The following is a 27,157-nucleotide window of genomic DNA, read 5'->3' on the forward strand; positions in this document are numbered from 1 at the left end:
TTCCTTTTAGAAAATCCTGGGATTACCCCTGACTGACACCTTATGGCCTTAGTTGCCTTGGTGCTCGATATGTACACTGTAAAAATCTAAATATTTTAAAGTTTTAAAATATCATAATTGTGTTACAAGCTAATATTAAACTTACATCTGGAACTTTGTTTATAGCTCAGGATTTGCTTCTTGCCTATTTATAGTTATGTGCATGTTACTGTACATAATCTTTATTGCAGGAATTGCACCAGTGCCTTGCAGTCATTCCACAACCAGTAGTGAAAGTTTAACAAATAAGATTAAAAAATAGTAGATGAATTTAGATTAATAGCAATACATTCAGTCTCCCAATTGAGGAAACAGTTAAATTTTATTAAACGAAATTTACAATTAAACTTGATTCAACTTTTAAAAAACACTGTAAATTGGTTTCTCTACAAACAGTGACCGACCCATTTGAAAGCATGTTTTCACTGTAAGAAGCTGATTTCAAAAGTTTGTTTTACTCATAGTAAAGTTATTTTTTTAAAACAATAATGCCACAGGATTTTATAACTCACTTGAAAAATTTTGGTGCAAGGCCCTGGGCTGTCATCCACTTTACTCGCCCCTTCTTTGCCTTTTTTTTTCTTCTTTTCGTAATTTATTCATGTTTCAAATGAAGTATTTTTTTATTTCATTTGTGAATTGTAGGGTCCTAAAGGTGAAACAATAGGAGCCCTAGTTCAGCCTCTTCCAGTAGCTTATTTGATCTTTCGTGCTCCTTCTGAAGCTGCTGGCAAATGTTGGTTGGATGCTCTGGAACTTGCCCTACGTTGTTCCTCACTTTTGATGCGCACAATGAGTGGTCATGAAGGTAGAGTTGTCCTTCAACCTGAAGCCCCACAAGAGGCAGTAACATTTAGACAACAGACCACTCAGTGGAATGAAAGTGACTTAGAAAAACATTTTAAAGATCATGGTAAAAACGAAAATCCCTTCTCCTTTCTTCTGTATTACCTCTATTTTTTTTTAGCATTAAAAATGTAAAACCCATACTTTTCTCACTAAAAAGTTTTTTTAAAATATTTCATTGACAATTACAATTTATTAAAAATGCCCCTATCACCATGTTAAAAGTTGAAGCAAGGATTTATTCAAAATTAATTAATTATTAAATCCTTGTTTTAATTTTTAACATGATAATAGGGTGTTTCTTGTTATTTGTTGTTAATACTCATGTAAAAAAGTGAAATTGAAAGTGAAATTTCAATAAGTTATACTGTGCTTCAGGAATATTATCATACCTCTTGGGCACCTTTTTCTAGTTTGATAAATTCTTATAACTTTTACAGTTATAAGAATTTATCATCCACAAAGCAGACGATAAATTCCTTTTGGAAGACTTTCTTGCCCTTTCTCTTTGTTTTTTTGGCCAGTGGGATTTAAACTGCCTTGTAAATGCATAAAGAAGAATGAACTTTGCTATCTGACTAGGTTGTCTTGAAAATTGGGACTTAGTAAAGTCCTAATTTTCATAATTTTGAAAAGACCGAGGTAACATTACAAATTTCAAAATTCCTTTAAATTCACAATTTCTTACATACTTCTGTACATTCTCAAAAGTTTATCTTTTACTATTTATCTTAAATACTACTTACGCTTGTAAGGAATTTAGCTAATTAACACTTTGCTTTTCCCCACATATTTTTATATTCCAATTGCTGACATATGATATAATTATTGCAATTATTAGGATTTAATTCAAGAAAGATAGCTTCACTCCAGTCTTAACTGGGTTCTGTCCAGTTCATTAATATTAGTAGTGGCAAATGATGTATGAAAGAAAGTTTATACAGCATCAGAAAAAGAAAAAAAAAAAAAAAAGGAAAAAAAAAAAATGCTACCACATCATTTATCCATCTGTTCTAGTAATTTGTCTAATCCTTAAATTTAAATTTATTCAAACTAACCACTTCCACAATACCAAATGTAAGTTTGTTCTAACAATCAATTACTTTCTCTCTGGCTAAAAGCAAATTTTTCCATGTCTGTTCTTCAACTGCAACATCCTTTTCCAAATTTATTGTTCCCTTGCGTATGTGTGTAGTCCAAGAAAGAGTAAGGATGCTGTCAGCACTCGGTTCACTTATCCCATTTAAACTTTAAATACATCAATCAAATCTCTCGTCATAGGTGCTCAGTTTCCAGATGCAGCAATTCATAAAACTGAAGTCTTTCTAAAGTCTTTCTTAGTAAGAGTATGCTTTTGTGTTCTTGACTAATCTGGTTGCTCTTCTGCACCTGTTCCAAAAGATCCCTATCCTTCTTAAATTGAGCTTCCACTACCCAAGATGCAGCCTAACCATTGCCATATATAATGGAATAGTCATCTCCTTGTCTCCTGCTGGAAGAATTTCTGTATATTATTGATAGAACCATGTGAACTGTCCTAGTAGTGCAAATGCACTTCTCAGAGAAGTTCATGATGAACTGTACAGTTACCCCAAGGTCTTTGTCATTCCCCAACACTTTGAGTGTGGTACCACCTAGTTGGTGTGTTGTTCTGGGATTAGTGATACTCAAGTGCAGCATATTAAATTTATATTATCATCCCTTTATCCATAGTAGTAACTTGCCTCTAATCTTACACTGCTCCAGTTTGTGAAGCAGCCTTTCACATGAAATCTAAATATATGATGTCAAATTTGTTTTTTGCATTCAGTTCCTTTGTGACAGTAGCTAATCAGATTGATCAGACACGATCCCCCCTTAACATTAGCATTAGCATTAGTAGAGGCATATGATGCAAGAAAGCAAGCTTATGCAGCATCAGCCAATAAAAAAAAAAAAAAAACTACTTCCATTTCACCCCTCCGTTCATTCGAAATACCTGTCCAGCTGAGCCTTAAATTTATTTAGGCTATCAACTTCCACAACAAGGGATGGAAGTCTGTTCCACCAACCAACCATCCGCTGGCTAAAAGCAAATTTCCACACATCTATCCTACATCTCTCTTTCCTCAATCTGAATTTATGCCCTCTCAGGAGATTATTCTGAGCAAGAGGAAGAATCCCATCAGCATTGAGCATGCTCAAACCATTCAAGGCTTTGTACACCTCTATCAGATCACCTTGCCGGTGCCTAGTCTCCAAACACTGTAATTTGCAAAACTTAAGCCTTTCTTCGTAAGAGCAACCCTTTGTTCCATTCACTAATCTTGTTGCCCTTCTCTGTACTCGTTCCAGCAGCTCTACATCCTTCTTGAAATGAGGCCTCCAGACCTGTATACAGTACTCAAGGTGTGGTCTGACCATTGCCTTATACAAGGGAATAATCACCTCCTCTCCCTGCTAGAAAAATTCCTGTATATCATTGACAAGACACCATGAGCTACTCTTGCAGCCTGTCTGCACTGTTCAGAGAACTTCATATCTGCCTGCACAATTACCCCCAGGTCCTTTTCATTCTCTACCACTGTCAGTGTAGTACCACAGAGTTGGTATGTTGCTTTGGGGGTTGCTGTTTCCCATATGTAGTACTTTACATTTGTCAGTGTTAAACTTCATTTGCCACCTCTCAGCCCATCTGCTCAAGATCCTGTTCCAGATCCTGTTCCAGCAGCAAAGCATCAGTAGTGTCCTTAACAACCCTGCTAACCTTTGTATCGTCTGCAAACTTGGACATTAAGCTTGATATACCATCATCAATATCATTTATAAATACAGAAAACAATAATGGACCCAACACTGAACCCTGAGGGACTCCACTAATAACATTAGTCGACGATGAGCAGTGTCCATTGATTACCACTCTCTGTCTTCTCCCCCTCAACCCCTCAACCATCCCTTTATCCATAGCAGCAATTTGCCTCCAATGCCACACTGCTCCAATTTGTGCAGCAGTCTTCCATATGCAACAGTATCAAAAGCCTCTCTAAGATCCAAATATATAATATCAAAGTTATTCCCTGCATCCAGTTCTTTTGTGATTGCATCATAGTATCCAATCAAATTGGTCAGGCAAGACTTTCCCTTAACAAAACCATGCTGTGTCCGAGCAATAACTGAAGTCTTGTCTAGATGATCCTGCATTGCTTCTTTAATCAGTGCCTCCAGCGTTTAAGGCATAAGCCTCAAGCTATGGAGGAGTCTAGACTATGTATAAATATAGTGCAAGTGCATCAGAAATACATAGCTATATCTGAATAAATCAGAATATTAGTAAAACGGCATCGTTTAAGTTAAATCTCATATTGTGAATACCTTCACAACGAGTTGCCATGATATTGCACTACTTCGAATAAGCAACGCTTCACCTAAGGCGAAGACTAATGTTACTTATTCTCAGATGGATACCAGAATAAGTAACATTAGTCTTCTCCTTAAGTGAAGCGTTGCTTATTCGAAGTAGTGTGATATCATGGCAACTCGTTGTGAAGGTATTCACAATATGAGATATAACTTAAAACGATGTCGTTTTACTAATATTCTGATTTATTCAGATATATCTATGTATTTCTGATGCGCTTGCACTATATTTATACATAGTCAGTGCCTCCATTAATTTTTCTGAAACAGAAGTTAAACTCACAGGTCTATATAATTACTTGTGTCAGCCTTTGATCCTCCTTTGTGGATTGGGGTCACATTTGCACATCTCCAGTTCATGGGTACCTCCCCTGAGTCCAGGGAAGCTCTCATAATTATGGCTAAGAGTTTGCTTACTTCCTTTGCCACTTCCTTTAATATAACTGGATAGATTCCATCCACCCCAGGTGCCTTTCTTATGTTTATCTTCAACAATTTCTCCTCCACTTTACTCTCAGTTATTACAAGATTATCTAGCTTACTGCCAAAGTTGAATATGCCTCTGGCATTCCCCTCACTGAATAACTCCTCATATGTGAATGTCGATGCAAAATATTCATTTAGTTTGTTAGCTACCTAAGCAGGATCATCAACAGTTGAACCATCAATATCAAGCGGACCAATCTGATTCATCCCCTTCCTTCTAGAGTTTACATAAGTAAAGAACTCTTTGCTGTTTTTCTTTGCATCCTTTGCCAAAGATTTCTCGTAATCTGCCTTCGCCTGCCTAACCTCCTTTGTAACGTTACAGATCAACTTATATCTATCATAGGCTTCTGTGTCACGTGTTAATTTGTATGTATCCCAATAAATTTAAATAAATCTCACATCAGTACACTATGATCACTGCCACCCGGTGATTCTTTTACCTGAAGTTTCTTAATGTATGAAGTGTCACTTCTGATAATCAGATCAAAAGTGTTGTTTTCTTTTGTTGCCTCTCTAACTTTGCTGTTGTAGAATACAGTCATCCAATAAATCTTTTGCCAAGCCCTTGCTACTGTGTAAGTGACCAACTCAGAAGTTCCAGTCAATATCTAGAAAGTTAAAATCTCACATATATATAGATTCATTTTATTACCAAAATAAAATGTAATTACAAGAAGGCTTTCCCAGTACAGTATTTCAGAGGTTCACACACAATAAAATTAAAAGTTAGACAACTCAGTGAGGTGGATGAGTAGGAGGAGAGGGGAATTACACAAAATGAAATCAATATAAATCAGAAGTAAAGGCACAAAAGTCTACACAAACATCCTCTTCAGTGAAAATAAGCACAATTGATATTCCCATAAATCTGGGTGGATATCTATAAATGAGGAGATAACATCAGAACTGAAAGAAACAATTGCTACATCTGTTGATCCTTAATTGGGTGAAGCATTATATGATACTAATATACTGGCCCACTCTATTTGAAGCAGTTAATTATCATGATAATTAACTGTTTATGCAAAACCTTAGAAAATCACCTCTACTCTACTGTATTGTGCTCTACTCTGCTCTAATTTCATGTTTCTGTGCCCTTTCATAGGGTTATCTTTTAGTATCTGTGTTGGACACTATTACACCTGTAGGAATTTGATATTCTAATTTAGTATGGTAATGTGATATAATTATTGTATTTATTGGGATTTAATCCCGGCAGTGGTGGTGGAGCACCTAACAGGTGTCCCTTGAAAATAATGTTCCTGTTTTAACCATTAATCAATACTTAAAAATCTGAAATTTTTTTATGACCTTCTAAATATAGTTAAACTTTTACTGCAATAGTTTCTGAAGTAATTTTCAGTTTTTGTATAGAAATTATTTGGATTTTGCTTGAAGAATAGCATAGTACTGGACAAGCACTATTGCTGAAGAATAGCATAGTGCTGGACAAGCACTAAAGTTTCAGGTTACTTGTCTTTCCTCTCCCATTAGCTCATTAAATATCTACTGTCTTTCCTTAGGTGTTTTTGATATATTTATTATTGTTTTCACAGCTCAAAGAGGATAACTCAAAACCTGGTGTTCTCTCAAAATGGCTGCTACTCTGTAAGAAGCAGTTTTCAAATTATGTGCACTCAGAAGGTGCCAAATTTAAAATAAATATTAAAATAAGCCTGAAGATGGAAATAACTAACAGTATTGAATATATATAATATGTTGTTTTTTAATTTTTTAATAATATTTACATGTGTAACAAGCAGAAATATGTGCGCATGCACAGCTTGAATCACACACTTGCAATTGTTTTTTTAAATTAAAAAATGAAAGAGACTGAGCGACTGATGCTTCTATTTTATGTCTAATGCATTTTTTGCACTTTTAGCAAAATTAATTTTTTTTTTAAATAAAAGGTGTTTAAAAACTAATAATTAAAGTTTTGTTCTAAAAACTAATAATTTTTTTTAAAAAATTACATACAATAAGCATTGCAATACATTAAGAAAAGATGAAATACTGGAACTGTTCAAGCCACATTAAAAAAAAAAAAAAAAAAAAAAAAAATTAAACAGAAAATGGGCACCTGTCAGATGCACTGCCACTGCTTTTTCAACAAATGGAAGTGCCACCACTGCCAAGTTAATTGAAGAAATATATCTTTACTCCAGTCTTAGCTGGGTTCTATCTAATTTATGATGATAATTTACTGTTCTCTGTGTAACCTCAGAAAATTAGCTGTACATTAATGATAAAACCTATTTCGTTATTAATGTGTGTAGTTAATATCTTTTTGCTTGACTGGAAAGATTTTTCAGTCTGGTGGAATGCTCTAGTAGTACTGGCAGATAATGCCAGAAAGTAGCTTATATAGCATCAGCCAAAAAAAAAAAAACAATACACAAATTCCTTGAATTTATTCAAACCATCCACTTCCACAACAGCAGATGGAAGCCTGTTCCAACAATCAACCACTTGCTGGCTGAAGGCAAACTTCCGCACATCTATGCTGCAACCATCCTTCCTCAACTTAAATTTATGTCCTCTCATGTGTGCAGTCTCAGCAAGAGAAAGAATGCCATTCACATTCAGCTTACTCAATCCATTCAAGGCCTTAAACACCTCACAGATCACCCTGCAGGTGCCTAGTCCCTAGATGCTGCAATTTGCAGAACTGAAGCCTTTCTAGGTAAGCTAATCTAGTGCTGCCAGCACCCCAAAGTACTAACATCACTTACCTTGGGTCGCTGGTCCAGGAGAAGAAAGTTGCATCCACCATGGAAATCCACAGCAGAATTGGACAGGCGGCCACTGCGTTCGCCTCGCTCAAATGGTGTCTGTGGAAGAGGACCAACATTTCCTCAAAGACTAAAATCCGACTCTTCCAGACTTTGATCCTGCCCATTCTCCTTTATGGATCAGAAACATGGATTTGTCTCAAGCTAGATTTAAACAAACTTGAGATATTCCAAATGCGATGCCTGCGGCAGATTTTGGGCATCTCACTTCGTGACCGCATCACTAATGATACCATCCGCACCAGATGCCAACAGCAACCAACCATTGCCGACCAAATCCAGAAGCGAAGGCTTAGATGGTTTGGCCACGTATGTAGAATGGGCACGAACAGAATACCATCCACACTCCTTTGGAGACAACGACCCACCCAATGGAGCATCCAACGGACCATGCCTAGGAAAACGTGAGCCAAGCAAGTGGAAAATGACTTGAAGAGCCGACGTCTTGACCTTAACCAGGCCAGGACTGACGCCATGGATCGTAAAGTATGGAAGAACATCACAGAGCAAGTCCGAAACCCTGCGGCACCTACAGCAGCATACTGGTTGCGTGGCCAACTGCCTCCCCCAGCTACCAGCTAAGGACCAAGAAGAGAAGAAGACTGTTCTTTTCAGTGGATATTAAAGCTTTTACTACTCAGCCAAATCCATGATGGCCTTAAAAGGTACCAAATGTCTAAGCATGATTAGCAGCTTTCTGTATATATGGTAAATATTTTTTATATCAATGGAATGATGTTTGTGGCTCAGAGGAGAACTGAGGGGGGCAGTTGCCTTCTGAATCACAGCCTTCTAAAATGCACAGCTTGCATGATGTTTGTGGAGCATTCAGGTACGGGACATGATATTGCCATGGGGGATGTCTTTGTGTGTGCGCGATGCAAGGAGTGTATCATAAAAGTATCGGTAAGAGTATACACGTGTTACAAGTCGCAACTCTGCTGAACGAGAAGTTTTTTTTTTTTAGCCATATTCAGCCGCTTATTGAATATTTTTTACATCAAATTATTTTTTGTAAGTAGTTTATAGACCTAGTAAGGATCGTTAGTTTATTCTGAATTGAGACAGCGAGATTTGAAAGTTAATTAATACTTAAGTGTCCATAGATTACCGTTTGTAACTTCCCGCCTTTGTCTTTGTCATACGATCGTCATATATCGAACCTAGATAGTGTTAGTATAGTATAGGTTATAATATTTTCAGTGATCGGAAAAATCTATTAAACTACTTGAACTTCGTTGGCATTTAAATTGTACTTTTAACTAAATACATATACCGACTTAGATAACAAACGTAACATAATTAATTAATACATAACTGATACGGAAGTTATATAAAGGGAACTCGGAGATATTTAATACTTGACACTAAAAAATATATATCTCGTTATAACTGTGTTGGGAGATAATTTAGGGTTATAAACTGAAATTGAAATTTTATTTAAATTAAAGGAAACATGACTCAGACCAGAGCAGCAAAACAAAAGGCTCAAGCTAATGGAAGTTCTGTGACTCAGAGGAGAACTGAGGGGGGCAGTTGCCTTCTGAATCACAGCCTTCTAAAATGCACAGCTTGCATGATGTTTGTGGAGCATTCAGGTACAGGACATGATATTGCCATGGGGGATGTCTTTGTGTGTGCGCGATGCAAGGAGTGTATCGAAATCAGGCAACAACTCAGCGTTCTTATGGGCCTATATGTGAGCTTGAAGGACAGGGTGGATGCCCTCGAAGGAACTAAATTGAGGGGCCCATCAAGCTCTCAGCTGCCCACATCAACGCCAGAGCTTGCACTTGGTCGTCGCGCAACACAGCGGCAACCCCCAAGGCAGAATGCGCTGGTCCCAAAGGAACTAGTAGTTGTTGGTGACTCTATTGTCAGGGAAACGGGGAACATGCTTTGTAAAAAGGATAGGTGGAACAGGACCAGGGTATGTCTGCCAGGGGGCAAAGGTTGATGACGTTGTAGAGCAGATATTATCTTTTAAGGGCACAAAAGGTGATATAGTTGTACACGTTGGCACTAATGATATCAAGAGTAGGAGACCAGCAGAATTGCTTAACAAGTACAGGTCACTGTTGAAAAAAAGCCGTGAAATAGGGTTGAATTTGAAAGTATCTGCAATTCTGCCCAGACACGATAGGAGGGAGTATATGATGAGAGCCTTGTCGATCAATTCGGCCCTGGAAAGATTATGCAAGGCTCAAGGGGTAGAATTTTTTTCAGCCTGGACTGTACTTGTTAACAGGAGAGATTGCTTCTACAGGGATGGGATACACTTAAATAGAAAGGGTGCAAGAATATTTGCTGATGCTACCGAGGCAGTGTTAGGTGGGTCGGAAAACTGCTAGCTTGGGGGGAGACAAAGACGAATAGATTAACAGTAGCCACTGGCAGAGGTGAAAGAGATTCTTGCACTGCTTCTCTTGGAATGAGCAGAAGCCTGAAAAACAAGATGCAGGATATTTCAGAGACTGCCGGAAGTCATTGCAGTACAAGTAAACACATGGGTTGTGTTAGGGTAGCTAAGAATAGAAATAGGTGCATGTATACTTGCGTGTACACCAATGCTAGGAGTTTAGTAAATAAATTTGATGAATTTGAGGTATTGCTCAAAACATCAAAGGCAGATATTGTTGGGATATCAGAGACGTGGTGTCACACAGATATAAGGAATGCAGAACTGGAATTTGGGGAGTACAACGTCTACAGAAAGGATAGACAGAATAGGAAGGGAGGAGGGGTTATGCTATTAGTTAAGAAATACATAAAATCAAAGGAAGTGAAGCCAGTGGACATCGCTGGACAGTGCAGTGTCGAGTCAGTTTGGTGTGACATAAGCATTGGGAGATCAAAAGTGAGAGTAGGAGTGTGCTATAGGCCTAATGACGCTGATGAGTATAATAAGATACTGTACAGGGAAATAGAGTGGGCCAGTAAATCAGAGAGTCTTATAATGGGAGATTTTAATTTCCCAGATATTGACTGGAATTTGGGGGCTGGTCACTCACACACTAGCAAGGCTTTTGTGGATTTATTGGATGATTGTTTTCTACATCGGCATGTTCAGGAGGCAACTAGAGGGAAGAATACTCTTGATTTGATTATCAGTAGTGATTCTTCATGCATTAAGAATCTGCAGATAAATGAACCACTAGGTGGCAGTGATCACAGTGTGCTGAAGTGGGATTTACTCAAAGAGGTAACTACCATTAGGGGTAAAGGGAAGGGTTATTGGTTCCGTAAAGGCGACTACGATGGACTGAGACAGTATTTAAATTCTATACAGTGGGACCAACTGATGATGTTACCAACAGCAAATTCAAAATGGGGAGCATTCAAAGAACTTATCTTGGAAGCTACTAGGCTATACATACCAACTAAGAAATAGTTCAAGGTTTAGGCCTAAATGGATGTCAGATGAACTGATGAGGCATATGGCAGAGAAGAAACATGCATGGGATACATACAAATTAACACATGACACAGAAGCCTATGATAGATACAAGTTGATCTGTAACCAAGTTACAAAGGAGGTTAGGCAGGCGAAGGCAGATTACGAGATATCTTTGGCAAGGGATGCAAAGAAAAACAGCAAAGAGTTCTTTACTTATGTAAACTCTAGAAGGAAGGGGATGAATCAGATTGGTCCACTTGATATCGATGGGTCAATTGTTGATGATCCTGCTCAGGTAGCTAACAAACTAAATGAATATTTTGCATCGACATTCACACATGAGGAGTTATTTAGCGAGGGGAAAGCCAGAGGTCTATTCAACTCTAGCAGTAAGCTAGAGAATCTTGTAATAACTGAGAGTAAAGTGAAGGAGAAATTGTTGAAGATAAACACAAGAAAGGCACCCGGGGTGGATGGGATCTATCCAGTTATATTAAAGGAGGCAGCAAAGGAAGCAAGCAAACCCTTAGCCATAATTATGAGAACTTCCCTGGACTCGGGGGAGGTACCCACAGATTGGAGATGTGCAAATGTCACCCCAATTCACAAAGGAGGATCAAAGGCTGACACAAGTAATTATAGACCTGTGAGTTTAACTTCTGTTCCAGGAAAATTAATGGAGGCACTAGTTAAAAAAGCACTGCAGGATCATTTAGACAAGACTTCAGCTATAGCTCGGACACAGCATGGTTTTGTTAAAGGGAAGTCTTGCCTGACCAATTTGATTGGATACTATGATGCAGTCGCAAAGGAACTGGATGCAGGGAATAACTTTGATATTATATACTTGGATCTTAGAAAGGCTTTTGATACTGTTGCACATGGAAGACTGCTACACAAATTGGAGCAGTGTGGCATTGGAGGCAAATTGTTGCTGTGGATAAAGGGGTAGCTGAGGGGGAGAAGACAGAGAGTGGTAATCAATGGACACTGCTCATCGTGGACTAATGTTATTAGTGGAGTCCCTCAGGGCTCAGTGTTGGGTCCATTATTGTTTTCTGTATTCATAAATGATATTGATGAGGGTATATCAAGCTTAATGTCGAAGTTTCCAGACGATACAAAGGTAGGCAGGGTTGTCAAGGACACTACTGACACTATGCTGCTGCAACAGGATCTGGAAAGGTTGAGCAGATGGGCTGAGAGGTGGCAAATGAAGTTTAACATTGACAAATTTAAAGTACTACACATGGGAAACAGCAACCCCAGAGCAACGTATCAACTCTGTGGTTCTACACTGACAGTGGTAGAGAATGAAAGGGACCTGGGGGTGGTTGTTCAGGCAAATATGAAGTTTTCTGAGCAGTGCAGACGGGCATATAGGAATTTTTCTAGCAGGGATAAGGAGGTGATTATTCCCTTGTATAAGGCAATGGTCAGGCCACACCTAGAGTACTGTATACAGGTCTGGAGGCCTCATTTCAAGAAGGATGTAGAGCTGCTGGAACGAGTACAGAGAAGGGCAACAAGATTAGTGAATGGAACAAAGGGGTGCTCTTATGAAGAAAGGCTTAAGTTTTGCAAATTACAGTGTCTGGAGACTAGGCACCAGCAAGGTGATCTGATAGAGGTGTTTAACCTCAGGGGCTCACATCTGGTGAGTATGGGCTTGGCACACCCAGGGTCCTCAGCTGGATATCACCATTCTTCTCTTTCTTGGTGATTCCCTTTTATTTCTGACACACTCTCTCTCTCACTCACACACACACACACACACACACACACACACACACACACACACACACACACACACACACACACACACACACACACACACACACACACACACACACAAGGGTAGCTCAAGAATTTTTTTTTTTTTTTTTTTTTGGCTGGTGCAGCAAAAGCTTCAGGCTTCCTTGCATCATATGGCTAATAATAAAATACCTATAAAGCCTTGAATGGTTTGAGCATGCTCAATGCTGATGGGATTCTTCCTCTCGCTCAGAATAATCACCTGAGAGGGCATAAATTCAAATTGAGGAAAGACAGATGTAGGATAGACGTGCGGAAATTTGCCTTTAGCCAGCGAGTGGTTGGTTGGTGGAACAGACTTCCAACCCTTGTCGTGGAAGTTAATAGCCTAAATAAGTTTAAGGCTCAGCTGGACAGATATTTTGAACGAACAGAGGGGTGAAGTGGAAGTGGTTTTTTTTTTTTGTTTTTTTTTTGGCTGATGCTGCATAAGCTTGCTTTCTTGCATCAAATGCCTCTACTAATGCTAATGCTAATGCCATCTGCACCCATTACTGCTACCACATATTCATGGCACATCCAAACTCAATGCATGAAAATTTCCTTCCAACTGGCAGGCACCCTCAGATAAAGTATCATTTTATAACCTTAAAATCAGCAAGAAATACAATTCGTCCTACTATAACTCTTCATCTTACAATGCTCGTTTCAAGTTTTATTTTACACTCTGTCCACCATTACACACATGAAAATTCAAAGTTACACACACAAAATACATGGGCTGCCATGTTAATGCTTGTTCTCATTAGTGTTAGTTCAGGTTATGGTTGTCCATTAGCAATTTGCATATTTTTATGCATTATATAATTTGTGTTTAAAAATTTATATGCAGTTTCTAATAAACACATATTCTTACCACCTGAACTGTAAACAATGAGTGCAAAAAAAAGACATGTCAATAAAACAGAAAGCATTAAATGTTGAATGACAAGTGGATGCTTTAAAATTTTGATGAAAATGATTTCTTGTTCTTCTTTATACTCCAGTATGATCACGAGGTCATAGGAGTTTACAAGTAATTATTTTTGGCAATGAATGCAATCATTAACCATAATTTAGCAGTCATGCAGGTTGAACACAAATGTCTATTCAAATGCATGCGTATTATTGCACTCTTGTACTAACCACTTGGCTATTGAAAGGAACTGAACATTCAAAAGAAAATTGGTTGATCTGATGAGAAGTTAGAGATTTATTTTAAAAGAGAGGGGGGGGAAATGAGTTAGGTAGCCAGCCTTACATGTTTTCTTTAAAAAAACTACCCAATACAAGAAGCCCCCTCCTCCACTTCCTCCAATTGAAAAATTAACCTTCAAAAATAAAACAGTACTGCACACATGTTTTATTTCAATAAATTTTTATTTAATAACCTTTGAATTTTAATGTTATTTACCGGTCATAGCACAATATGTATTGATAAAAATACATATGGAAATGGGATAAGTACTTGACAGTTTATCTTTTGCAGAACCCATCTTTGACTGTTATTATATGAAAATGTGCATACTGTATCATACATTTTTACTTCACATCATTTTTTTAAAATGTATAAAGCAGGATGTGATGTAATTTAAAATTGTTTACCTTTTGATGACACCTTTATGTTCAATCTATTATGAACACAAATGTGAAGGCAGCACACTTCAACACCTGGACCAAAAGGTGTTGTTAATTTTGAATTCCTGTTTTGTAACACTTGCACATAAAAAGAGTAAACTCAAAGAAAATGTATTATATTATGGCTAAACTTCTTGAGTAACAAAACAATTGATGATGCAGATAGAATAGAAACACAATAATTGAGGAATAATGAAATCAACATTGATGTCACTCGTAATTTTTTTATTTTATTTAAAAAGTAGCTCTGTGTTATTCTGTACAGATTTAGGTGATGAGACCCATACTGATGACAACAGAGAAGTTAATGAAGGTCATCCTGATCAAGATGGAATTCACAGCATTAAGTCTTCTGATTCTGAATCGGAAACTCAACGTGCTGAGGAGCAGAATGAAACACCAGTCGAAACACCTTATGTTGAAGATGGCACAGAAGAGTTTGGAATTGTATGTTTTTTTTTTAAGTATCACAAGTATCTTAAATTTGTAATTTTCTTTTTTTGATTAGGTCACTTGTAAATAATTTCTGTTTTAATATTTTGCAAAGTAAATTTATGAAGCAGTATATTTTTATTTGTGCAAAAGCACTTATTAATCAGCTACCTGTCGATGTTTTAGTCTGTGCTTGTTTTGTTAATAGTGTCATCAGTTTTAAGGTAAACATTAAAGAGGAGCTTTTATCTTTGTTCTGAATAGTTCTAGTTCCTCAATTTATATCTGATATATATGTATACACGCATACATATATATATTAAAACAACTGAAATGAAATGGTATATGGCGCTTCCGTAGCCAGGTGGGAAGGAGCAGCAGTGCGTAACACACGCTTCTTGATTAGACCGGGGTTCGAGCCCATCACCACCAAATAGGGAGGATGCGGAAAGGTCAGGGAATGACCACCACATATTCCCGGAGCAATATGGCCTTAGTTGCTAATGCTCCTTAAAACCAAATAACAAACAAACAAACATGAAATGGTATCTCGATAGCTACGATAATTCTTATTTGGATTATATGACTGAAATGTGGATTTTACAAGCAAACAAGTTTTGCCAAAGTGCTATTAAAGTCTCTAGAAAGTTATACAATATCAAATATTTTTGTCATTGAAAACTCTCAAATAAAAAATAAAAAAAAATCTTTTTTTTTTTTTCATAGTCATAGGGACAATATTCAATTGTCCCTATGACTTATTATTAATACAGCAATTTCTTGAACTAAAATGAGGAAAATGATCAGCTTGAACATGCATGCCTTATTTACATAATTAGATTGCATGACCAATCAAATTAGCTATTATGAGGTTTTCACAATGGAACTCATATACTCAGATTTCAATAAAGCCTTTGATGCTGTACTGCATGCATGATCATATAAATTGGAGTAATGCGGCATTAGGAATAAGTTACTACTTATTCTTAATAGATAAGGGTATAGTAAGAGACAAAGAATGGTTATTAATGGCCACTGCTCTTCATGGACTAATGTGATGATTTAGCTATGACAATCATTGGTGTTTGGCTCCTTACTCTTTTTAATATTTATTAATGCTATTAATGTGGTTATTTCAAATTTGATGTCTAAATTTTCTGATGATACATAGGTGAGCACACTGGTTTATGACAGTAGTCACGATCTGTTACATCAAGATCTAGGTACATAAGGCAGATGGGCTGAAGAATTGCAGTTACATTTAACATCGATAAATGCAAGGTTTCTGCTCTCATATTCTGAAAGATAACCAGAATTTTGCATTGTGTATTTGTAGACAAATTTGTGGTTTTAACCTTCCCCTGCCCACTGACAATATAGCTTCTGATAGTATTAGTAGTGGCAAATGATGCGGCGCCTCCGTAGCCAGGTGGGAAGGAGCGCAGTGCGTAGCACACGTTTCTTGATTAGACCGGGGTTCGAGCCCGTCACCACTAAATATGGGGGATGCGGAAAGGTCAGAAAATGACCACCGCATATCCCCGGAGCAATATGGCCTTAGTTGCTAATGCTCCTAAAAATCAAACAAGAAGGCAAATGATGCAAGAAAACAAACTTATATAGCATCAGCTAAAATAAATAAATAAAAAAAACTTTCCACTTCACCTGTCCATCCCCATCCTCTCCAATAGCTTGTCCTGTTCTTCCTTGAATTTATTCAAACCACCCACTTCCAACAACAGATGCAAGTTTTTTCCAAAAATCAACTACCCACTGGCTGAAGGCAAACTTCCACACATCTGTCCTACAGCCATCCTTCCTCATTTTGAATTTATACCTCCACATGTATGGTCTGAGCAAAAGAAAAGATGCCATCAATTCAATCCAATTAAAGCTTAAACACCTCAATTAGATCACCCTGCAGGTGCATAGTCTCCAATTGCAGCATTGGAGGCTTGGCACCTGCGAGTGATGCAACTTTAAAATATTTTTGTTATATTTTAAATTGTTAAATAAAATAAAATCCTCTTGCATACCTTTCCCCACCAATATTATCTGAATGATTATAGTGTATTGTCTGCTTTTCATTTCGATATACTATGAAATACAAGATTTTTTTTTTTGTTTGTTTAATGTTTAATAGATGGCTGTGAGCATCTATGTTTCTTGTACTCAATTCCCATACCACATGGCATCTGTGCAATTCTAGCAAGAACTGTCTAACCTTGCTATAAAGTTCTGGTTTTGCCAGCTTCACAGACAAGAGAACAACTTTCCCACACAAGAGAACTTGCTTTCCCTGGGTAAAATTTTGATGTCACCAAACTCACTGATATTTTGCAGCAGATTTCCCTATGCCCAATAATATATATTGCTACCACAATAACACATCCCTTCCCCCACAACAAGATAACTTCAGCAACTCAGGTAAAAGATGTCAACCAGTACCCAATGACACAACAGAACTAAAATCCTCCAGCACATTGCATCAGGCTTCCTAAACATCAACCAGTAACATACAAACTACCTTCTCCCCTCCCTCATCAGAAGAATCTCAGCAACTAACAGCCACCAAGCAGAATCAGAAAACTCCAGCACCCCAGGAAAACTTCACATGTCTCAGTTAACCATGGGAAGGCCATATGACTTCATTATTTAGAATGTCATATGGCCTTCTAAATAATGATAAGGGCCTTCTAAATAATGATAAGGAATAATAAACATAAGGAATTCTTAAACTGTGCATCATTTTATTCAGTCTTTATATTCATAATTATACAAATCTTACCAAATACCGTATGTCCAATATTCAAAGGCATTGACATTACTTCATCCTTAACTACAAACTGCTTGTGGAATCCACAAACTTAATTATAACAAACTGTTAACCATATAGATAATCTCCATATTAGTAACATATCTCTCATATATCAAAAAATCTTCCCATTTTCATTCATGATGTAAACCTCATGTCACAAAAATGAGCCTAATGAGTCATACTTATTTAAGCATGCTTAACAGAGATATGGGTATGATGCTTTTACAAACAGTGCAATATATACACATTACAGGTTATATTAAACGTAAGATAAAAAACTTATGAAAGTTGATTACGTGGTCATTTTGTGATAAAAGTCATAGTGCATACCTCTTTTGATAAGTCCATTGTTCCGTTAGAATTATGATTGAACAATAAAAATAAATCACAAGAATTAATGTAATGCAGTAAAACTAAGCAGTAACAATACTTTAAACAGTTGTTTCCAGAATAATTTTATGAACATAAAGAATAGATATGATGTGGTAACATAATATAAAATGAACTTCATGCAGCAAGTGAGGTTCATTTTTTGGCATCTTGATCTTATCTTACACTTTTATTACTATTACTTAATTTTGTCACAGTGAAGGCCATTAATGAGCATCTACTGTACAGTATAACTGAAAACAGCTAGTGCATGCTCTTTGTGGGCTGTGTATCATTTACAATAACATATATAAAAATCTACAGGAGTCTACACATCATTATCAGAGAGATAGACAGCCTTCTAGCTGTAGTGTGTAGGGAGTCCCTTCAATCTATGATTTCATTGAAGCCAGTGTTCTCTAGTTATGCCATTGGTCCAACTAGCAACTAAACAACTTAAGTAGAGCTAACAGCATGTTTTTTCTGACTAAATACCAACAGAAAGTCAGATGTACTAGGGTGCAATAGCTTTCTTTTTCAGCAGAATCCCAACCAATAGAAACACAGATGAACTTTCCCACAGCTATCTGCAGTAATACTAGAGCCATTTCCATCCAGTCTGGTAGACAGAACAGACATACAACTCTGACCAGGAATATGGACTAGTTCTTGCCCCAGTGCCTCCATAGCCAGGTGGGAAGGAGCAGCAGTGCGTAGCACACGCTTCTTGATTAGACCGGGGTTCGAGCCCGTCACCACCAAATATGGAAGATGCGGAAAGGTCAGAGAATGACCACCGCATATCCCGGAGCAATATGGCCTTAGTTGCTAATGCTCCTAAAAACCAAATAACAAACAAACAAACAGTTCTTTCCCCCTTTGCTCCAGACTTTTAGACAGCATGTAAGACAAACATTTTCAGTTAATTTTAACATAATTTTAATAATGAGGGAAACAGAGATGTTCTAAAGCATTTAATATTTATAAATGTTTTTGTAAAAAATAAAAAATAAAGAACACTTTAATGTAAAGCAAATTTCATTGCTACCAGCTTTGGTTGTCTTTATCACTCATTTTCAGTATTATCTATATTATTAAAATGAGTTTCAAAAATATGTATACAGCCACTCCCCGGCTTATGTAATACTCGACTTATGGAAATTCGACTTTACATGAGTTTTTGCCGGCCGGTGCAAATTTAAAAATTGTGGAAACATATATTGCATCCCATAGGAATAAATGGAGGTATCGTGAAAATATCGTAACGTGAACCCAATAGCACATTGGTTTTTATTTGTTCCAAGACCTTCGAAGTTGAAATGTTCACTATATAACTAAGCTATTTATCTCTCTAAAAGGTCATTTTTATAATCGAAATTGCCCTACACTCTCATCATTATCATATGTTCTGTTATAAGAATCAATTTTTCAACGCATTTGTGATATTTTTCGAAAACATATTTCTGGAGGTCACTACCATAAAACAATAAAAACAATTTGCACTTTCCAATTTATTGGGCTTTCCTGTTAGCGCAATCTATTATAAATGGGTAGTAAACTCAATCTTATTGCATATGCTATAATACCGATAACTGGAATTCTTTGGGTTTTTGCCTTGTGGTATAATTGGCGAAATGAGTTCCCCTTCACTGAAATCTTGAATAATATAAAAAACATAAATTTTCAGAATCTTCTTTTCATTCCTATTTACTTATTACAATGGTGAAGGGAAAGGGACCAATGGAAAGTGCAAGTGCTAGCAGTGCTAGGAAACCAAACAAAATTGATTTAGAAATGAAGATGAAAATGAAGTACGAACAGGAAAAAGTTTGTCATCTATTGCAAGTTAATTAGGTCTCGCTGCTTCAATAGTGAATACTATTTTAAAGGACAGTGCACGTATAAAAGAACATGTCAAAGGATCAATGCACTTAAGATCAACAGTGATCACAAAAAAGCGTTCAAGTGCTATATCGAAGATGGAAAAGCTATTAATAATTTAGATGGAAAATCAGATTCAGAAACAAGTGCCCCTGAGTCCAATGACCATTCAAGCAAAAGCAAGAAATATTTATGAAGATATTAAGGATAAGCACGGCAAACCCCAAGCCAAGTTTGTGGCAAGCAATGGGTGGTTTAATAGGTTCAAGCATTGCGCTGGTTTCCAAAGCATTAAAGTATGCAGTGAAGTCACCAGTGCCGATTCTGCAACTGCAAAGAAATTTTGTGATGTGTTTGAAAAAAAACCTTCTAAATCTCCACAGCCCTCAACTTCCACAGCAGCATGCTTATCAGCTGGAGAGTTAATTCTGGAAAAGATGCTCGAAAGATAAAACTTGCTGACATTATGCCTATATCTTCTCTCTTTTTGTAATTTCATAATTTTGAAATATTTGTGATTTTGTACACTTTTGTAATTTTTCCTGCGCATGAGATAAAAAAATTTAATAAAGAATTCTATTTACATGTTCATCGAACATTTCTTTTTTGCTTCAATTAAATTCAATCAAATTTGCGAGTGCTGCATAAGCATTTAAGGAATTCCGACTTACGTAGAGTTCTGCAGCAACCCTTACGTAAGTCGGGGAGTGGCTGTATTTCTATGAATTTAAAATGGCAAATTAGTTTGATAGACTAAATCTCTGTTGGAGATTACTTTTTTTTGAAAACTCCAACTTAGAAGCAATGATGTGCATTGCTCTGAAATTTTAGTCTTTGTTAACACTGTGCATTACTTTTCTTTTTTAATCAATGAATTGATTATCCCTGATGTAATGAAAATTTTTTATTCATTAGTGATCCTTTGTTAACATAGTTGTGGGGGAGGATCATTTTGACCTAATTTTCTCCTTACTCCCATTTGAAACCATTCTTGTTCACTTAGAAGTAATTTGTCAATATCTTGTATATGGTATCATGTAAAGCAGTATTCCACAACTGTGTGCCACAAAACTGCAGTAAGCTGCCATAAAAATACAGGTGCACCACAATATTTTTTTAATGAAGGACCAAAAGTGTCTTTTAACTGCATAAATGATACCACACTTGTATATTATTATTTACTCTATTAATTGTTCCTTGTTTTTACTTTAGTGCCTCTTTTTTCATGATGTTGTTTTATTGTTGTGTGTATCTATTTGTACACCATTGAATAGGAATTCTGTCATGTAATTTTGGTGGTTTTATTAATAATAATAACACTGGCCAACATGATTTTTACCTGCATTACTATATCAATTGCTTGCATTCAATTTTTATGTGTAGATTTCAAAAATACTTTTTTTTAAATTTTGCATTACTTCACAATTTCTATACAAAATGATTTTTGTGTTTACCCATATAATATGTATATTTTTACTACAATTTAGGGATGTTGATATGATATTTATCTGTTGTATTACCTGCATATAATAATGTTTGCTTGTGCTCATGGATGGCAGTAATGTTGGGGAGGCTTAACATGTTCAGCCTTGTCTGTTTGCCTCTCACCTTTCTTTCATTAACAGAAAGACAGTTGTAGTGTGAGTTCATGTGCAGTTTATCTGCAATATCTGTTGCATATTGTTTGTTTCTTCTGTGTTTTGCTTTGCATTTTTTTTGTTAAAATGTTTAAGCATAAGCAAAGGAAGTGTCTGAATCATCCTGACATTTCTACTACTTGTGTGGGCCATTTACAACAAAAACACAAAGGAAGAAAATCTACAGTATTACTAAATGTGCATATTCTTTGTACTTTGGTAGTGATAGTGGTGATCAGGAAAAAACATGGGCATCACGTATGTGCTGTATTACTTGAACTGTAGTACACGTCCTCAGGATTTGTAGTTACAAATCCTGAGGACGTGTTGAAGATTACAATTTATGCATGACAAAATATCAGGTATGTCCAGAAAAAGCAATCACAGCATCAAATATCCTAATATATCATCTGCAATAAGGCCTATTCCACATAATGAAGACCTGTCAATACCAGATCCACCAAAATCGTGAAATAAAGGAAGGCAGTGATGAATATAGCAGGGATTCTTGTGTTGCAGACTTTGCTGGATCATCCACTTCAACAGATTGGTACTACCAGAAAATTATAACATGCTGCACTTAATTAAGCAAGAAGAGTTGAATGACTTACTTTTTGATTTAAACTTATCTAAAGAGCAAGCAGAACTCCTTGGTTCTAGGTTACTACAGGAAAGCTACTTGAAGTAGAAACTAAAATTACAGTATATCAAAAATGGCACAAAATGTTTTCAAAATATTTTATTATGAAAGACAGTAACTTTAGTGAACCAATATCTTGTGTTTCCATCAAGATATTGGTCTTCTAAATGAACTTGGCATTGAACACAATCCTAATGAATGGCATATATTTATTGATGGCTCAAAATTAAGTTTAAAAGCAGTTTTGTTGCACAATGGTAAAGCATTCCATCAGTTCCTCTACTTCATGCTGTTGGCTTGAAGAAATGCATGAAATCATGTCTAAAATCCTGAGTGTAATAAAGTATGACTTTGCTTGGAATATCTGTGATGATCTTAAGGTAATTGGATTACCCACTTGTCTACAGGGAAGTTTCACAAAATACCATTGTTCTCTATGTTTGTGGGATAGTTGTGACACAAAAAACATATAGCACAGGAGTAGGAAAAGAGAGAGGAATTTTTACCAGGGAGAAGTAGTATAAAATATGATCTACTGGTTGACCAAAAAAGGCCCTTTTTCTATCTTTACTTGGATTAATAAAGAATTTTGTTCAGGCTTTAGATAAAGAAGAAAGTGGATTCTGCTACCTAAAGGAAGTGTTTTCCAATTTAACAGATGCAAAACTGAAAGAAGGAATTTTTGTTGGCCTCAAATAAAGAAACTCCTCAAAGATAATGTATTTGAAGTGACTGTGTAAAGCAGTTGTGCTGGTATTTTGAAGAAGGAAAGAAAATTACAAATCTCTGGTGTCAATGTTACTGAAGTGTTATAAAGACATAGGCTGCTGAATGTCTTTGGAAATTTGTTCTCTTCATTTCCATCTCAGTTTTTTCCCACAAAATTTGAGTGTTATAAGTGATGAGCAAGGGTGTGAGACTTTCATCAGGACTTATCCATGACAGAAAAGCAGCCGAGGTAACCAAAATGTTGCCATGATACGCTGCCAGTTTCTTAAGAGGAAAAGCAAATGGACTATAAGAAAATCTGAGTGGCAAACATTTCTAAGGATATAGAATGTATGTAGTATATTATATATTTGATCAAAGTATTTTAAAATGAGTTAAGACTTATTTTTAAGTAGCATATGTATTATTGTATGATATTTAAAATTGATCATTCATTAAGTCACTAAAATTTCAGTATATCTTTTGGTGGTGATGTGATAGAGACATAATTTTGGTATTTTGAATCAGCAGATCAATTTCCTGTAGAATCTACAATTTTTTCTCTGGAGATATTAATTATTTTTTTTGTTGTTCTCCAATGTAATAGTAGTAGTTTTCAAATGCATAACAGCACACACATTTAAATATTTTTACTGAATTTAACAGACCTTTATGAAAATACATTTTTATTCATACTTCTTTCTGCATCATGCTTCCGTCCCCCTTCTCTCATCTCATCTCTGGCATGCTGGGTATACCTCAAAGTGTTTTCTTTTTTTTTCCCAATGTGCTGTTGCTTGAAATCATGTACTGCAAAATTAGAAAGGTTGTAAAAAGAAGAATGGCTTTATGTATAGAGCTTGTTTTCTTATATTATAGGCAGGAGATGCTGGACAAACAGAAGAAGTTGCAGATGAAAACAAAAGTCTTATTTGGAGTCTTGTTAAACAGGTATTTATAGATTCAGCTTAATATTTAAATTATTGATCACCAAAATAATTTCAGTTATTGTAAATTTAATACTGTGGGCAAATACTCCCATAAAAGAGAGTTTAGCCAAAAAAAGTTGTCACTTATCCAGTCTTCCAAGATGAACTTGTTTTTTGAAATATTTTCCATGTATATAATTCCATTTATGTGCCAGTCTGCCAAAGAGCAAAAATTAGACAATAATTTTTATATTTTGATTTTTTTTTTTTTTTAATATATTTTCATGAAAATTTGTCGAGTACATTTTTATTTAAATCACACTTCTAAAAAAGTTTTTAAAGTGTATATAAAAATGAATTCAGAAATGTAATATGATTCTTGCCCTCCAAAGTAAAATATTCTTTTAATGTTTAAACTTATTTTTAATTTTTATTAAGTTTTAATTATTTATTAAATTTTTAAAATTAATTTTAGTGTTTTTATGTTTCTCTTACCCTTTAAAGTAAGAATAGTTAACTGAAAAATGCCTAATTTTTGCTATACTGCTTAGGATTGTGCTTTTTTTCATTCAAATTACTTGAATGCCAGAAACTACATCAGAATAAACACTTGTTCAAATTTTTTTATTCTCTCCCACTTTCATGTAATGAATATTTATTTATTTATTTTTTTTTTTTTTATGAAAACCACAAACATGAAAGATATTAGAATCTGCTAGAGTACTAAGTGAACTGGTTGAAGTTGAAAAGAAAGAAAAAGATACCTGTTGATATTATCTTTGAATTTTGGTAGGTTGTAATTTGCAGGAAATACATTCCAGAAAAACAGATGTTGAAGGGATAAATAAGGAAGAAGAAGAAAAGTTGGTCTGTGAATGGATGCTGACTAGTTGCAGCACATTTTGGAAAGAGAAAGGGGGAATTATAGAAACCAATTCAGAAGAACAGTTCCCATGAAAGTGTCTATCTACCGAAGAGGTATGCAGAATAAACAGAATATCTATGAGGCAAAGTGAAGGAGACGTAAGAGATGGGTCATTAATTAACCTAACTGTCTGCCTTTTGAATGGACTCTGGCACCTACAGAGAGGCTTTGGGGACACAACCCCAGTTGTGAGACCGATATTCCATGATAAGGTAGATTTAAGATTTGTACAGAGTGAGTAGTTGTTTAGAAGAAAAGTAATGCCAAAAGTGAAAGAGCAAACCCAGTTTTGTAGATGCAGAGAAAGCAATATTTGAGATGTGCTTATGCTAAGAGAAATTAGAAGTCAAGATAATCTGTAATAAAAATATGTGATCTTGTCTAGTAATGTGAGTATCATCGAAGATAAACATAGGAGTAGTGGATTCCTTTCTGAAAGATATAAGACAGAAGAAAGTTTTAGAAGGATTGAAATTAGCTAAGTTATCTTTGCTCCATCAGAAAATTACTTGGATATCAGCATTTAAAGAATTGGTGGTGGATATTCAATAAATTGAAGCTGTTTGTGTAGGGTAGGGTCTCTCAAACTGAAAGGTAGATTGCAATCTGCTATCATCAGTAAAACTATGGATAGGATTTCAGTCAGCAGTCAGAGGTCGTTAATATAAAAGAGGAAAAGACTGGGAGAAAGAACACCAGCATTAGTGGAGAAGTTAGGAGAGAGAGAGAGAGAGAGAGAGAGAGAGAGAGAGAGAGAGAGAGAGCTGGATAACCAATTACAAAAAACAGTTGGCAACCCATAAGATGGAAGGTTTAAGAAGACCTTTATGCCAAGCATGAACTGTAACCCTAGAAGGAACATGAGAAACTGGTTTCTCCAAACTTTTCCATTGAATTTGTCCATAGGTGAGTAACATAAGCCAATATATTAAGAGTAGATCAACACTGACAGAATTCATATTGGCAATCATTGATCATTGGAAGGTTTCAGGATAGCTTAGGAATTGGTCAGTTATTGAAAAGGGCAGAAACATTTTTATTATTATTATTATTAGTAGTAGTAGTACTAGCAATAGTGGCATATGATGCAAGAAAGCAAGCTTATAAAGCATCATCCAGGAAAAAAAAAACACCTCCCATACCACCTATGCATGCCCTCCAATAATTTGTTTAGTTCTTCCTTGAATTTATTCAACCTTCCCACTTCCACAACACCAGATGGAAGTTTCTTCCAACAGTGAACCACCCATTGGTTAAAAGCAAATCTATGCACATCTGTCCTGCAACCATCTTTCCTCAATTTGAATTTATGCTCCCTCATGTGTATAGTGTGAGCAAGAGGAAGAATGCTATCAGCATTGAGCTTGTTCAATCCATTCAAAGTCTTAAACACCTCAATCAAATCACCTCACAGGAGTTTGTCTCCAAATACTGCAATTTGTGGTCTTGTTAATACCACCCTTTCGGTCCTTTCACCAATCTCATTGCCCTTCTCTGCATCCATTCCAGCAATCTACATCCTTTCAAAAATGAGTCCTCCAGACCTATACACAGTACTCAAGATGTGGCCTAACCACATCTTGAGTACTGCATATAGGTTTCCATATACAATGGGATAACCACTTTCTTATCCCTGCTAGCAAAGTTCTATATAACACAGACAAAAACCCCTGAGCTGTACTGGCAGCCCCTCTGCATTGATCAGAAAACTTATATGACTGCACAATTATCCCTAGGTCTTTTTCATTTTTCGCTACTCTGTACCACACAGTTGGTACATTAACCTGGGATTACTGCTACCCATATGCAGTACCATGCATTTGTCAATGTTAAACTTCAACTGCCATTTCTCAGCTCATCTGCCTAATTTTTTTAGATCTTTTTGCAGCAGCTTACCCTGATTATTGTCATTAACCACCCTGTTAAGCTTTGTATCATCTGCAAACTTAAATATTAAGCCTGATATACCTTCATTAGTATCATTAAGAAATATAGAAAACAACAGTCAGTCCAGCACTGAACCATGGGGGACTCCACTAATAACATAAATCCCCAAAGAGCAGTGCACTTTGATAACCACTCTCTGTCTTCTCCTACGCAATCAGCCCTTTATCCATAACAGTAACTTACCCCTAATGCTACACTGCTCCAGTTGCACACAGTCTTTTGTGTGCAACAGTAACAAAAGCTTTCCTGAAATCCAAGTATATGATATCAAAATTATATTTTGCATCTGGTTCTGTTGTTACTGCATCATAGTATGCAGTCATACTGGTTTGATAAGACTGTCCCTTAACAAATCCGTGCTGTTACTGCAGAGTAAGTGCATTCCTGTCTAGATGGTCCTGTATTACTTCTTTAACCAGAGACTCGTTATTTTCCCATATATAGTTAAGCTAATGGGTCTGCAATTACTCAGGTCAC

At 36.2% G+C, this 27,157-nt stretch overlaps 1 protein-coding gene across 1 annotated transcript in view; it reads left to right on the forward strand.

Annotated features, from left to right (window-relative positions):
- The window catches only part of LOC150077528 (oxysterol-binding protein-related protein 8-like), a 169,414-nt gene that overhangs the window by 68,898 nt on the left and 73,359 nt on the right, over positions 1–27,157 (forward strand). The window contains exons 5-7 of the mRNA XM_090386936.1: positions 685–952; positions 14,660–14,841; positions 23,759–23,830. Of these exons, the coding sequence (XP_090243062.1) occupies positions 685–952; positions 14,660–14,841; positions 23,759–23,830 (522 nt within the window). The remainder of the gene's footprint in view (positions 1–684; positions 953–14,659; positions 14,842–23,758; positions 23,831–27,157) is intronic.

Source organism: Mastigoproctus giganteus, chromosome 12 (genome assembly GCF_048544385.1).
Source record: "Mastigoproctus giganteus isolate SK-2022 chromosome 12, ASM4854438v1, whole genome shotgun sequence".
NCBI classification, from domain to species: domain Eukaryota; kingdom Metazoa; phylum Arthropoda; class Arachnida; order Uropygi; family Thelyphonidae; genus Mastigoproctus; species Mastigoproctus giganteus.